This window comes from Argopecten irradians, chromosome 14 (genome assembly GCF_041381155.1).
Source record: "Argopecten irradians isolate NY chromosome 14, Ai_NY, whole genome shotgun sequence".
NCBI lineage: Eukaryota > Metazoa > Mollusca > Bivalvia > Pectinida > Pectinidae > Argopecten > Argopecten irradians.
The window spans coordinates 10,354,407-10,370,119 of NC_091147.1; the positions used below are offsets into that span (position 1 = coordinate 10,354,407).

The 15,713-nt window shown below is 34.8% G+C and overlaps 2 protein-coding genes across 3 annotated transcripts; one reads left to right on the forward strand and one right to left on the reverse strand.

The window, feature by feature from the left end:
- Nucleotides 1-1,544: 1,544 nt before the first annotated feature.
- LOC138306815 (ankyrin repeat, PH and SEC7 domain containing protein secG-like) lies at nucleotides 1,545-5,590 on the forward strand. Of its 2 annotated transcripts, none has more exons than XM_069247290.1 (4): nucleotides 1,545-1,704; nucleotides 2,679-3,339; nucleotides 3,656-3,965; nucleotides 4,377-5,590. In XM_069247290.1, the coding sequence occupies exons 2-4, from the start codon at nucleotides 2,701-2,703 to the stop codon at nucleotides 4,892-4,894; spliced, it is 1,467 nt and encodes a 488-aa protein (XP_069103391.1). In that variant the 5' UTR covers nucleotides 1,545-1,704; nucleotides 2,679-2,700; the 3' UTR covers nucleotides 4,895-5,590. The 2 variants fall into 2 exon arrangements, with proteins under 2 accessions (XP_069103391.1, XP_069103392.1); XM_069247291.1 differs by having other exon boundaries at nucleotides 1,560-1,704; nucleotides 2,637-3,339.
- A 1,690-nt stretch (nucleotides 5,591-7,280) lies between these two features.
- On the reverse strand, nucleotides 7,281-13,576 carry LOC138306816 (galactoside alpha-(1,2)-fucosyltransferase 2-like). Its single transcript, XM_069247292.1, has 3 exons — nucleotides 12,573-13,576; nucleotides 10,018-10,131; nucleotides 7,281-9,520 (listed from the first exon to the last, which is right to left on the reverse strand). The coding sequence occupies exons 1-3, from the start codon at nucleotides 12,810-12,812 to the stop codon at nucleotides 8,810-8,812; spliced, it is 1,065 nt and encodes a 354-aa protein (XP_069103393.1). The 5' UTR covers nucleotides 12,813-13,576; the 3' UTR covers nucleotides 7,281-8,809.
- Between the last annotated feature and the right edge of the window lie 2,137 nt (nucleotides 13,577-15,713).

Genomic DNA, 15,713 nt, shown 5'->3' on the forward strand with positions numbered 1-15,713 from the left:
TACAGAAATTGCAATATTTAAGACATCATGAAAGGAAATGGTTCATTTTTGTCATTTTTTTTTTGTAATTAATATTTCGTCTCCTCGATGCAGGGGAGTTCGTCATTAACTAACAGTAAGTATCTAGTGATCATTTAAGTATCACATTTGACCGATCAATTGCCTTTTAAACATTGAAAAAATCGATAAAAATGTGGTCATAAACTATCGATATCATATAACATATCGTTTATACACGTATCATTATTCACTTCAACCAAATGGGTCAAACAAACCAATATCATTAGGTTCTAGCTTAATTTTTATTGTTCAAATGACAGTACCAGTTTTCTGTATTTTAAAGAAGTGTGTAATTTGATTTCAGCTCACTGCTGATTGTTCTCAGTTTTCTTTTCAAATAAATAAGCTCAAACAAACGAGAGTGACAATTTTCGGTCCTCATATTTAGAAAGTAGTGTTTTATTATGCTCCAGCTTATTTTTTTTAACTCTATGGCAAATACGTTTTTGTAATTTGTGGTTTCTGCCCTATTAAGCTGAGTTACATCCTCGATATTCCAGGGGTTCCGATCACTTAGAGATCGTAAGTAATCGGAACCCCGGGAGTATCGAGGATGGCTGAGTTATGGATAAAGCTGAAAGTTTTAACACGCAAATTAATAAACCATGTTTATGTATCAAAGATGTGAGCAGGGATAAGAATTGGATTTAATATTTCAGTAACGCAAAAAATATACCATATTACACTGTAATAATAAATAAAAACATATGTTTTGTAGATTCTAACGGCGTATCCACTACTCTATTCCTTGCAGAAGTGGTATAAAGCAACATAAGATGATAATTATAATACAATACCGTATGTATTGTGTTACTGTAGCTAGGTCAGCATAAATATTTATTGCTAAACATATAATTTTACACGTTTCCGATATTTTATTCAGTGTAGCTTCGATTATTGACATACGCATTTTTTGAATATTAATTAAGGACAGAAAAAAACCTTAAGTGATTGATATTGTAAGACCACACAAACGAAGAGAGTGATTCAATGGATAAATTCTTTCAATCATTCAAATGGATGGATTTATATAATAAATATATATTGTTACTAATTTCACATGCTCAATCATAATGCTAATTCAAAAGATACCATGATAACGATAGGACATTTAATTTAGTTGATGGTTCGAAAAAATACAAAATGTACATAAACAGTTGTAATTATTGCATGGTAAAATGCAATGTATAAACTTACAGTCCCATTACCTCTACGAAAATTGAAATGAGAATGTAAAACGAGACTGACGATTTTGATACAGTGGATTATTTATAACGGAGATGTTTATATGATATGCATAATAATTTTTGGACAATTAATGTCGACGGATACATTATCATAATTAATCCAAAGCATTCAAGGTGTCCAATAATACATCTCTTCAACCAGGTGTAAATATGATCGGCAGCTAAGGAGTCATGTTTTATCGTACCTATACTGCATGTACCAAATGACTTGTATACATCTGCAGCCGTATGTGTGAGCCACGCGCACACCGTTTGCGTGTGCTGTGTACACGTGTGAAAGTACGTATTCGTGTTTGCATAACTCGGCGTACCATCGGAACCTACCAGCTTGTGTTGTATTCCTCTGGTATAACAGTGTGGGAAAGAATTCGACCATGCAGGATTAGACAGTTTTGTGGTAAGACTTTGTGTAACAATATAGTCATAATAAGTCTATTCTATTGTTGCGCACGTGTATCCTATAAATAGATAACATGTACCGTAAGTATACCGTAAACAGCTTATTGTAGTGGAAACATCAATCTGCGTAGTTCATAACTTTTGCTGCTGATGGCAGACTTGTTTACCTCAGGAGGGGAAATCTCGAAACCACTTTTGTTGACACTTTTCTTAAAACTTGTTATAGACTTATCGTAACTGATTTCCGTCTGATTTTAAAAGTCACCTCAGAGAACATTTAGTAACTGGTAACATAAACATGAGATGAAATCATCATTAAGCTATATTGTATTGATAGCTCTATAATACCTACCTTAACTTCTATTTTTGTCCGGGTAAGTGGCTAGATCATATTTTTTAACATACACTTTTACAACTAATACTATCGAATCTGTATTATGTTTCTTTGGTTTTGTTCTATAAATAACTTAAATACATTTTGAATATCTATATTTATGTTAATATAAATATCCATATTAGAATTTGAATATTGTTAATAAACAATTCATGACAGACTAAATCATATCATAATTTTATTTTCAAACATATCAGTAGACTGACACCCGAATACAAATTGAATTTTGTTAGGATTTTCACAGCTGCATTCAACAATCAGACATTTATGTCATAGGGAAAATAATAAAGTCACAATTGATATCGTGACACATTTAGTATTCTAGAGACTAGTGGCATGTCTAATGAAGTTGTTACACGTGCCAGTAGTAACTATAAGTCTATGTCTTAGTTAGGATTGTAATTGAATTTCCTATACAGCTATGTCAAAGAGAGCAAGTCAAGACTTAGTGTTAACCAAAGCAGATTGTTTAAATTAAATGCATGTAGATGTTTGTAAATAGTTCTAACAAGTTTTTTGTTTTTTCTTTGAACAAGACCGGCATTACAAACGATTTTTCACATCCCCAACTTTTGCAGAAGTCTCCGATCCAGTGACAGTATGTATCGTTACTACGGCGGGAGCGAAGACAACCCTGAAGACCAGGAGGAAAGCGAAGAAGAGGAGAGTGACGAGGAAGAGGAAGAGGAGGAGGAATATGATTATGCGATAGAGCTTTATCGCGCAATTGAGAGGGATGACAGAAACGAATTACGCCGTCTCCTTGACAATGGTGCCGATCCGGGGCTGAAACCTTTCGAGGACAAATCTAGAGCGCTCCTTCATGTCTGTTGTGATAAAGGCCATATTGTATGTGCCACCATTTTACTGGACCGTGGCGCTGCCATCAACGTCACGGATGAGTGGGGTATGACGTCACTGATGTACTGCATGGTTAGGCAAGACATGGGAATGGCGAAAATGCTATTGTCACGTGACTCAGAAATGGTGGACTGCCGTGATATTGAAGGAAAGTCCGCTCTCCATATGGCCGTGGAGACAGGGCAGCCAGAGTTTGTGGAACTTTTACTGAAGAACTCTGCCAATGTAAATGCCTTTACTGACATTGGTATCACACCGCTCATGGTACTCTGTATGGATTCAAACATCGAGAACAAAACAGTGCTAGCGCGCATGCTCATTGAAGCTGGGGCTGACGTTTCTATGAAGGACTACAAATGTAAACGAACAGCTTTGCACGTATGTATTGAATTAAGAGTTAAAATAAATACATCTTGGTTTACAATTTAGATTAGTTTATACAATGTAACATGTTATGAGACTTCAGAAAATATTCTCAATATTTGTTTATTATTTTATTATATAATATCCTTAGCATGTAGAAACTTTGTGTATTATGTTAGGCTGATAATACAGTTTTTATTTACTGTAACACGTATCCATAATCACGTTGAAGATATCTACATATTTAGTAAAGAGTCACATAAAAAGTCATTGAAAACTCAACGTATTTGCTAAAAGTTGAAATTCAAGTGGTTTTTTTATTATTCGACAGAATGCAGTTATCAACGGGAACTTCGAGTTATTCGAAATTCTTTTAGGCGCAGGCTCCAATCCAAATTTATTAGATGTGACAGGAAGAAGCCCGTTGACAAATCTTATTTGTAGACATGCGCGGATCACAGAGCGACACCCGGAAGTCAGTGATGACGTCATGGCTGCTGCTATTCAGTTGATACAAGCAGGGACGAACCTGGACAACAGTATGTGTGAATACAGCAATCCTTTAGTCAACGCTGCCTTCGTCAAGGCCTCGAGGTTAATGCGGGTCATCCTGGATTACGGAGCAGACCCCGATGTCACGTGTTCGTATTCAAATTCACAATTTACTTGCCTAAATCATAAAAATACATTCGTATTTGTTGTTGACGATAAATCAATCAATTTCATTCGAAAGTAAGACACAATTTTGCAATAACTTCATAAAAAATGCAAACAAATAAACAGTTAACATCTGGGAAACGTTGGTTAACATGCTGATGCTGGGCTAAATTAATCGGATTGTATAACAAAAATACAATAGCTCTCGTATTGGTTAACATCTATCCCTTACCTCATAGATACCTCGTTAAAGCATGGCATAGATATGTTTTAGCTGACTCTGATAAACTCTACTGTGCTTGAATTATAGTACTTGGTCCTGTGATATCTTGAGTAGTTAACATTGGATTTTATTAAGTAAGATTTGTTTAATGTAATTGTCTTTTCGTTTTTAGTTCGGAGTGGCACTACCGCTCTACTGGTGTCGGTGATGAAGCGTGATATTCCGTGTACACGTGTTCTACTGGAGTGGAACTGCCGACTCGACATGAAAGGGAAGGTCGCCTTCAACAAATATGACGAACTCGTACTTGACCCGATGGAACTTGCAATCGAAAAGGGATATTGGGACATCGTAATAAACTTAGTGTCAGCCGGATATTGCGTCAGTCGACTGCCGTACCTCAGAAAAAGTTTCGACGGGGATACCCCTAAAGCGCTTGCTCAAAACCCAGAAATGTTTTCGTTCCTTCAATACCAAGCCAGCAACCCGCTGTTATTATTTCACTCGGCTATCCTCGCCGTGTTTAAAGCCTTACGGAGAAACACGAGTGGGAAGTTAGACGAACTTCCTATTCCGGAAGCTATCAAAAGACTGATGCGCAAAGGAGAGTTTTGTGATCCGGAAAACGGCGAGGATCATAAGAATGTAGACACGCTCAGATTTTATTTCAAATCTATGGCATTTGTATAAGTCTTCTAACATTTATATACCCATACTCTTTATTGAAATCAGTTTTAATAAGTTTAAGATCCATACTCTTTATTGAAATCAGTTTTAATAAGTTTAAGATATATGATTATAACATATTAAGCTGTACATATCGGTATGGTACATGAATTTATCCTTGCTCGTCTGTGAATACTTTTTTTCTGTTTTCATTCGAATCCCTATTAACATCAATGTGGTTCGTTCTTGTTCCAAATGACATATATTTAACTCCAGCTGAAAATGTTTTATTCTGCAAAAGCATATTGAGGTTACGCAATGTCAGTAAACGTTTTAATTAACATGTATTCTTACAGAAAGGGACAAAGACGCCTTTCGTATTGAATTCGTTTAGTGCTTAGAATTAGATTTTAAATATCATTTTGATAGAGTAGACGATGAAGATTAGAATTAATCACTAATCATTTCCTAGAAACAAATGCCAATACTTCTCCGTTGTGATCACTAAAATGTAACATGTACATGATAGAGTCTTGTTGTACATGTTTGCATTTCCAATACCATTTTTGTTTCATATGCTATAAGTTAAAATAAACATATTCAAGTAACTCGTGGACACTTACTTTGCAATCGAAAATGTATGTGCATATATTTATATAATCACAACCATTCATGTAACACCGACGAAATAACGACGTGATAAAAAACAATGGATTCGTATTGTATTGTTTCTCGTTATAATAGTAACCTTCTTATAATGATATCTCGCTAAATCATGCTGTTACAACTATCGATCAAGCTCATCACAGCTCGTCATATTAAAGTGACACATTGTGCTGAACGCTACGCAGGAGCAGAAACTACCATTCTTATAGACTATGATATCTTTTGTAGATGACAAACACATCAATCAGTCTACTGTTGTTAGCTTACACTGAATGTTATAATCTGTCAGGGATACTTAACAATAACCCAGGGAAACATAACTAATGATTTAAGAAACTGCTCTAATCGACTCTAGTAATTTAAAACTAGGAATCCCATTCTATCAATATTTCTTAAATACTCCCAACTTCAGAATGCACGTTATCATCTGTACATGTCATACTATATAGAAAATTGCCCCATGTAATGTTGGATTGTTTTAAAAATACGTTTAACATAATAATAGCTACAAAATGCTGGATTTACACCAGTTTTTTATTTCGTGTTTGGATTATTCTATCATTGCGTATGCTCTTTTGTGTAGATATCGAATTTGACGCCAGTATCGTATGCGCATTTTCGTTGAAACCATTAGTGTCGCATACAACACATAACATTGCAATCAATATATACCCGCAAAGGAAGATAACTATGTAATATGTAAACACAGAATAGAAAAAGGGAGACTTTGGTTTCAAACATGTATCGAGAATCCCAAAATACCAAGACCCAATTGTTCAAAAGGTAAATAGGCTAGTCTCAGTTTAAGGACAATTTTCAAATCCAGATAAAATACTATCTGGTTATACAAATTTTACAAATTTCTATAAGATTATCAAGAACACAATTCTTAACTTACTTGTTGGTTTTAATGCAGATATAACCACAAATTTTGCGGCAAATGAGAAGTGAAAATGTCACTAATCAAGTGATTAAGTTAACCATTCTTTGAACAACCGGGTCCAGACATTTAAGCTTAACTATGGGATCGATATCTAAAACAGTGTTAGGTTAATCAATCTTACCTTTGTTAAATGGTGCTAATTTTCATTTACAATTAAATCAGGAGGCATTGAAACTACATGTACATGCAGTAATGCAGCACTGATGGCTGATTGCGTTGATGTACAAAATGTATTGACTCATTAAAAATCAAACACTGGATATGCTCAACGGGTTTGTTACAGTAATGAATGTAATTATATTGTCTAACTCCTTTGATAGCAGTCATGTGTCACAATCTCGATAATTCGAAACTCTACTATTAAAAAACATTCCACGTTTTAATTTTTTAACACGACAGGCATGTACTTGTTAATTGGTATGCTTTGACAGTAAGGGATAATGGGTTTGTTCGCTAAGAGGTGCTCGTGACAATACGAGGTGGGGGATGTCAACCTGACATACAAGTAGTGGGCTTTTATATCCAATTATCCCCTTCACATGCTTAATCGGGTCTGCTGAAGAGCAGGTTATGAGTATATTTAGCTTACACTTTGTGTCATATGCATTAGTGACATCTATATTTAAGTGTCGCTAATGTTTGTGCCGTTATACATTAGTTTTGCCGAGAGGTATTGAAATTTTATCAATTTAACGGAAGTTAATCTAATTTATAATTTAGTCGCCGCCATTATAGTTGGATTACAGTATGGATTATATCTTTATATACCCAGAGTGAAGACAACATCAGAAATACATCATATAAAAATGTAGATTGTTTTATTAGAAAAAAATCACAGAAATACTCATATTAGTTAAGTACTCACTTCAAATATCATTAAAGCTATCAGTTCTCAGTCATATGCATAGAAATCAACATCACCAAACATGACGGAAATGATATAAATATTAAATAAAAATATCAAAATAGATCCGATTCTGATACAGATAAATATCGTATAAATATATCACTTTATAAGTTATATTAAATATACACTGTATTGATTGTGCACATATATCATACATTAAGAACACACACTTGTTGGTATCAATAACTTATTTTAGATCCAGTCATACAATTGGAAAATCCTACAGACACAATAATACGCTTAAGGAATATCTGGTAGACACACAAACACGCATGAATTAGTGTCACGTTGCAGACACATTCATGAACAAATGAAACACCATATATCCACATATTCATATATACATATAAATACATCTTGTAGAAATACAGTTGCATACAAATTAATTTGAAAACATTTTAAGGCACATGTGGGGTATCTTATAGACACTTACCCATATCAGTGGTACATTGACATACTCTCTTATCAGTGTCATGTAGAGACTTGCTGTATATCATTATACATGTATTCTGTGAAGGTTTTATTTTTGTGGTTTTTTATTTTTTTCTGATGCAACGGATTCAAAAATACGTTCGAACAAAATTTGATCTGTTTAAAGGGACATGCATCAATGTTTATTGCGAAACTGTGGTTACAATATTAGGTCATTTAGAAAAAACAACGAACATATTTTCAAAACATTTACAATCATCTTTTTAATCGAAGACCAGCTTTATAGAATTGCTGTATTTTATCCCAGACCACACATAAAGTTTAAATTGCAGTGACAGCTTGCAAAAACATATATAAATATATACTGTGCGCATGTCTCCCCGTGAATTTAAATCACGAAAATTGGTCCCCGACGAAAATAACATGATTTCACATAACATATATCAAAGACACATCATTACAACGCTCTGAGATACATGGGAGACACCAGCTACAAATAAAACCCTCAGAGGATATATGGCACATGTGAACGTCACCCGCCTTCTAGACACATTTTAACACTGGTAAATATCTATAGCACATTTTAGATGATCTGGTGATGAAGAAAAAGTTTCAATGCACATACAAGTGACGTCTTGTAGACATCCATATTTACTCATCTGAGTTACATCGTAACATTGTTTCATTACACTATAAGTCAGGCGTCGCATAAATATAATAAAGCATAAACATGTAGCACAGATAAACTGCTGCCCATCCATATACACGTAAATGCTGAATAAGACACTTAATATATGTGAAATGAATGCGTAGTAAATATCTTAACGTTTGCCATACTAATGAGGTAAAGTTTCTGGTTTTGAAATGCAGGGTTCATAGAGGTCTCTCATGTAAATCCGAGTACTGCAATTAACTATTGGATAGATTGCATGCAATGCCTATCAACTCTGCCATCTAGTTTAATTGACTCTAGTTACTTACCAATTGAGTATCATAAGTTAGTATCACTCTCTAAACCGACCCACTGTGGAAACAGGTGCGTATCGGTGTTACCTTTAAACTGTTTACTGAGGGGCGATCCTGGAACAAATGGATATTTATAATGAACTGTATGTCCGTTGGTGAGGAAACTAATCCACCAGCCGAAGGTCCCCACTGTCATAATCGTGTGGTTAGTTAAGGATAGAAGGGCCATATCAGTCACTGCTGTATTTCCTTCTACAATATAAGTATTTGGCATTGTTCCTAAATTATCTTTCACCCATTTTAAATCGTTACTACTTACAATGAATATAATGTTTGCATATTTCTGCCGGAAGTACGCCATGGCGGTTTTTATGTAGGCTACATCTGCAACTTTATAACCAAAATCGATGAAAGTTTTGTCATCCATCATGTCACCCCTCCGTACATGTACCCCTACCAGCACGGGTCGCTCGTCCGTGTTGTTCAGGTCACGTAATCCTTTAGAAACCGCTTTATGTAAAATTGAAGCTGCTTCGTTAATAATTTGTGGGCGGAATCTAAACATCTTTCGAAGTTCTTCCTCAAAGGACACAAAATATTTCCAGGACTGAAAATATCCTTTATAATGAATATTTTTCATAGGATTTTCTACTAGCTTGGAATCGTAGGCACAGTCCCAATCGTCCTCGATGACTTTGAAGCATTTCTCCGTTAGTTTATGATCCCAGTGTGGTTTCTGCCGAAAATTAAAGAAAACGGTAAGTACATTTATACTTGGCTGTACCAAATCGTATATTATTATAATTAAATGCGTAGAACCATCCAGCCATATATCAGGTATTCTTAAGGGTATGTCATTTCAAAATAAGCATCACTATAATTGTTGTATGTACTTTAATGTTTGGATTGTGTAAGATTGGAGAATTATGACATTAAAACGGCATTTGGTTGTTTAAACTCTTACAGATTTGTGTCAATTACAATTACGTTTTTGCATATACCGATTTAGCTCCCTTGCGAGTATCTATATATTGTGGCGTCATTATTTTGTGTGCTTAATTCACGTCTTTTTCTCTGAAAATAACGACTTGGCGCTCACAAACACATGACGTCACAATAAATACCTAACCACAAGAGCAGATAACTATGTAGTTTGCAAATATAGAATATTGCATGGATAATGGTAACGGTCATTACCATAAAACATGTATTTTGTTTTGTTTTAATATTTACCTCATATTGGCTGAAATCAATTTCGAACGCTTCCTTTAATTTCCTGAGTTCCTTGGAACTTGGTAGGACTATTTGATACCCATGTGTCTTGGCAGTGACGTAGAGAAATGCAAACTGCAACGCAAAACAGAAAATGATAGAACATCTTGCTTGATGAGTAGCTTTGCTTCTAAATCCGTGGTGTTTCAGAGATAAAGCATGTGATAACGATATGGATAATGTACATTTAATAAAAATATTTGTATTATATTTTAAAATAAAAGCACTAAGAAAAGCAAAATATAACATGTAAACATTTGTTATGAACAACAACCTGAGACAGTATTATATATTGAATTGAAATAAATTCTTTAGTAATATGATCTTCAGATGGGATAAACAAAACAGCATATTATAAAACAATAGGAAATGTCCATGGTGATTTTCAATGTTGGTGTGTATGCTTACTGCATTATATCCATGATAGGACAGATGTTTTTTTTTGAAGTTGACCTGTTCGATTTCGTTATTTATGTGACCACAAAAACAACGGAGGTTTTTATACAATGATCACTTCATTTTCTATTCAATACAACTAATTAGTAAAAGTGACTGTATACCTAAATTGAATACGTTACCAGTGGAAAGGTATTTGTTGCTGTAATGCCAAAGCATAATCTTGCTATTGACATTATAGTCGACAGGAACGCATTGTCAATATTACCATCTCATTAATAAGCAATTATATTAATCGATTTCATCAACAAGACGGACATTTCCATACTTCATATGAAATATTGCAAATAATGGAGTCAATGAAAGCATCAGTGTAGCAATCAAATATCCCGTATACAACCTCCTTCGTGAGGCAATCAAATATCCCGTATACAACCTCCTTCGTGTAGCAATCAAATATCCCGTATACAACCTCCTTCGTGTAGCAATTAAATATCCCGTATACAACCTCCTTCGTGTAGCAACCTCCTTCATGTAGCAATCAAATATCCCGTATACAACCTCCTTCGTGTAGCAATCAAATATCCCGTATACAACCTCCTTCGTGAGGCAATCAAATATCCCGTATACAACCTCCTTCATGTAGCAATCAAATATCCCGTATACAACCTCCTTCGTGTAGCAATCAATATCCCGTATACAACCTCCTTCGTGTAGCAATTAAATATCCCGTATACAACCTCCTTCGTGTAGCAATCAAATATCCCGTATACAACCTCCTTCGTCCCAGCAATTAACACTAATGTCAATCTCTGGAGATTATTATACTAACAGTGTAATTTACTTTACTTTGACAAAGTTCATGGTCCATTGCCTATCATTATAGACTTCAAACATTCCTAGTTAATGATGTTTTTGTTGCCCATTTACTTTACCATAGTCTACCCACAGAGCAATGTCAGGTTTATTTACACATTTCAACCATTAAGACTTTCGTGTTGGGGTGCATTTATTAGTATTCGATGAGTTATCACGAACTCTTTATCATTTCCAGGCAATAAAATAAACCGGTCTTTTGAAATAAATCGATTTATGACGGCATTAGAGTACACTTTAAATATTACTCATGACAGGTATGCGATTCGGAAGGCTAATCGAATCCTTGGAGATCAACACGTACGTGTTTGTTCATTTCTGTGGAGTCGGTAAGGGTAATAAGTCATTACAGGCTTTGGAAGAATATAATACAAATTATTTACTGGCCAATAAACTTAAATAAGTCATAAAGGTCTGGTCTCTGTGTGTGTACACTGTATTCGTCCCGGTCAATGATAACACACAGGTATATACACACACATTTACCCCACACGTGTCTGGTCTCGTACTCTGTACTTCTATACTCACGGACGCTATTGTAAGACATATAATATGATAACTCTAGATCTTTCCAAATACGAATTCTTAAAAGTGTTAATCAATAAACAACAATACCATGTATTTCAGTGTCTTCAGCACCTGACATATAGTCAATGTGGTGCGACATTGACCGTAACAGGACAAAAAGTAATCGTTATCACACACACACATACACTTTTATCTGCCATACTATACATGTTCTCTCTAAACACGTGGTACCTGGTTGCGACTCACACTTCCACCCGGTTGTTATACATACATAACCTGTGTTTATCTATCTGGAAAATGAGATTACCCGCTTACCCTTATCTCTATCCGTTTATAGCAAACGTCGATGATTAGTTTAAATGTTTAACATAATTGTCACATATATGTATCTCCCTACTCACAGACCTTTCATCCCTAGAATGTACAAGTACAGATGTCTTATGCCTGCAACATGGATAATTTCCAATCCCGAACACCACTCAGGCCCAATACGTCACGGTATCCTTCTTTACCAAACCCATACTCGTCAAACCCCAACAAAACCCTACTTGTCCTAAACAGGTATATTTATCTGGAAGATGAAGGATACGTTCCCCCTAAACACCACCTAACACATACTCGCCACAAAAAGACAACCTCACACATACTCGCCACAAAAAAGACATATGGAATATCCCTACCCCAACCTTACATAACCCATACTCGTCACTATTTACCTGGAACATGAGATTCCCCAATCCTCCCGATAACTCCACGCTAGCCATCAGTTTACCCGGCTCCTGTTGGATATCACTACATGATGTCAGAAGACGATTCAGATTGTCAATGTACATCCACCAAAGTAGCTTCCAGGAGAACACAGTGAAGCTGGCGACACATAATAGTGTTCCTAGGCTAATCCACCTCTGACTGGGTTTATTTAGTCTGAGGAACGGGAACCAGTTGATCCTTCTCATGGTTAAATCACCGAATCCTTGATATCAATATATGCTGATTATATGACCGGTAGAGTCCCATTCAGACAATTACACATGGTTTATATGACCGTTGCTATGGCAGGTACTTTGTTTTCTTCCTCTTTTATCATCCCACCTCCTCATTTATCATAGAGATAACTCTCCACTTAAACAAAAAATCTCAGCTCTGAGTTGTAATTGAACGGCCTATTTTTACACGATCGATAAAAAGACTAGTTCCGTTATAGATCCATAGTAATGTGTATATACTCCAGTAAGTAACAAAGATAAGTACCGTCAATGTTCGAGTTGAATCGTTTGAGCAGTTCATGAGTTTAAATAACCTTAGTCCTACCTCACACATGTACTAACAAGAAAGTTTCGAATGTGTATATATAAGATTTTTTTCATTCCTCCCGGGAATCTGTGGTGGTAATATCCGTTGTTTGTTCACTTAGTAAACTTCATGTCCTTGTGATTACTGACCACTATTGTTTGCACTGATAAGCGATGTCTGCACTTTTGTCACTGAGCCAGAAATAAATCAGTAGTAACTGTAGAAATAGATATATATCTTCTAAGTATTATCTCTGGTCCAACAAGTCTATTCATCGTTTAGTCTTTCATCGACTCAATGGTTGGGTTGAAGTCACATAGCCTTAGGTTAGTCGGGTTGTGCAGATAAATGGATTAACAAGTCTGGTATTTAGCGGTAAAGATGTTCGATACTGTTTCTTGCTGTCCAGATCACTTGGACACATGGCAGATATTAACGACAATGCTCATACCACAGATGTTACATGCCTATACATTTTGTACATATATAAAGGGATACAAAATCAATTATTTACCACCAGAAGATTTTTTTTAATATACCTGTTCAATATACGATTTGAAGCGGACTTCAAAACACTAGAATATACACATTTTTATCTAAAATAGATATAATCGATATGCCCCAATTATCAACACTGCTTGTTGAATAAAACATGAGGAAGTAGGGCTTACTAAAAGGTGGGTGTCATTGTTATTAACGACATAAAGTCAACTATTCTCTTTACACATCAAAATATCCTACACAAAAAATATCCTATTACCGTGATAAAATATAGCAAACTGTTTTTTCAAACGTAGGGTAAATATGTTGTTCATATATCCATCAACCATGTTTCCGACCGCCATGTAAAAGTGAAAAATGGACGACTCAATGTGTATGCTTTTGTAAATTCTAATCCAGTCAAACAAGCACTGGTAGTTGTTGTTATAGACACTTAGAGCCACGACATTAAATATTAAGTTCCCCATTATGTACTAATTAAAAGCATACATTTTCATAGTCAAATAAACAAAAACATTGTTTTAGCATCGGCTCGTCTATAAAATAATTTCTATGCAAACCAATTCGTAGTCAAATGAATATAAATATCAACTTGGATGAGAATCGTCTTTAAAAAGAATCGAATAAAAGATTGATATATAGTATGAATATTCTATCAATTCCTCATATTCTTTCTATATTGAAACAAGAAATGCACATACAAGCATTCATATTGTTATCACATACAGACTATAGATTTAGGAGGTCAACAAACATTTCATATATCTATCTTAATATAGGCCGAAAACGGGTATATATCTAAAACACATACTTATTATTATAAATATCACATGTCACACAAATAATTATGACATAGCATACTAAGCATTATTTTGTTTAAAAAAATCAAAAACAAAAACAAAAAATACATTCAATAAAGTAATGGTTACATAGTTTAAGGACAATCCAGGTGTGAATCCATATCACGATTTGTTCGAGAAAAATGTAATGAAACGACAATGTGGCTGTAATACAAAAGGCTTAGGCGTTGATTTGCTTAGCATCCGATCAACAGTTATGTTCGCTAAGGACGATCTATGAATGAGTAAGAGGTGGAGAGTGCATTGACAAGTATTTCAAAATACCTGCATCACCTATATCAAGATATAACTCGTTTGTTTGATTTTCTAGCATGCCGTAATAGGCAATTTATGTCTATGCCGTTTAATGTTTGTACAGAAAAGTTAGTTCTATAACTAAAGTATATGTCATACTATACGCTAATTATGTTTGTTTTGAGGATTGATTACACATTCACAGTTCTTTGACCGATTAACAGCTACTACTATTCATACTCCATTAAGGAAAAAACCATATTGACCTTAGAACATAGATTTTTTATTGTCACAATAACGCGAATTTGTAAAAGATACAATAAATGAAATCGAGTTGAAACGGGTACTAGTATACGTTCCATATATTGACTTGTTTTGAAAGTCTTTACAGGGCTACGAGTCATATATAATACGAATTGAAAACAGGTTTGCTATAGATAATATTCCAATATGACACAGTACATTGATTTCACAATCTCAAACAGCATATCGCTTCGTGCAATTTAAACTTATCAGTAGTGAATCTATGTATCAATTTAAAATCGGTAGCTAGTTTCCGCATTCTTATAGATATAACGATACATACTCTTGTTGGATATTTAAAGATTTTGCTTGAATGTCATAAATAAAGCCTACGTCTTAAGTTTGAAAAGAGTCCATGTTTGGATAGCATATGCAAGGTAGCATTATGCGAGAACGACGAAATAATATAATCATGACCTATATATAGATCGTCAAAATTTTGGAGTTGCCTCCCTTTAAATACGTCTTCACAGCTGTATGATTGCCTAATACAAGGTATATTCACACACACCTTGTTAGCAATAATTGCAACAGTTTCTGACAAGCCTTATATAACAAATATATACTAGATCATTACAAGTAAAAAGGGGACTACTCAGCGATATGTCAAATATAACAAATATATACTCTAGATCATTACAAATAAAAAGGGGGCTGCTCAGCGAT

Bases quoted from the DNA above. Each gene is read 5' to 3' on its own strand.
- LOC138306815 (XM_069247290.1), top strand. From the start codon at position 2,701: ATGTATCGTTACTACGGCGGGAGCGAAGACAACCCTGAAGACCAGGAG. The intron at 3,340-3,655 runs GTATGTATTGAA...ATTATTCGACAG, and splicing joins GTAAACGAACAGCTTTGCAC to AATGCAGTTATCAACGGGAA. The intron at 3,966-4,376 runs GTTCGTATTCAA...TTTCGTTTTTAG, and splicing joins AGCAGACCCCGATGTCACGT to TTCGGAGTGGCACTACCGCT.
- LOC138306816 (XM_069247292.1), bottom strand. From the start codon at position 12,812: ATGAGAAGGATCAACTGGTTCCCGTTCCTCAGACTAAATAAACCCAGT. The intron at 10,132-12,572 runs GTAAATAGTGAC...TTTGCGTTGCAG, and splicing joins TGGGGAATCTCATGTTCCAG to TTTGCATTTCTCTACGTCAC. The intron at 9,521-10,017 runs GTAAATATTAAA...AATTTTCGGCAG, and splicing joins TTGATTTCAGCCAATATGAG to AAACCACACTGGGATCATAA.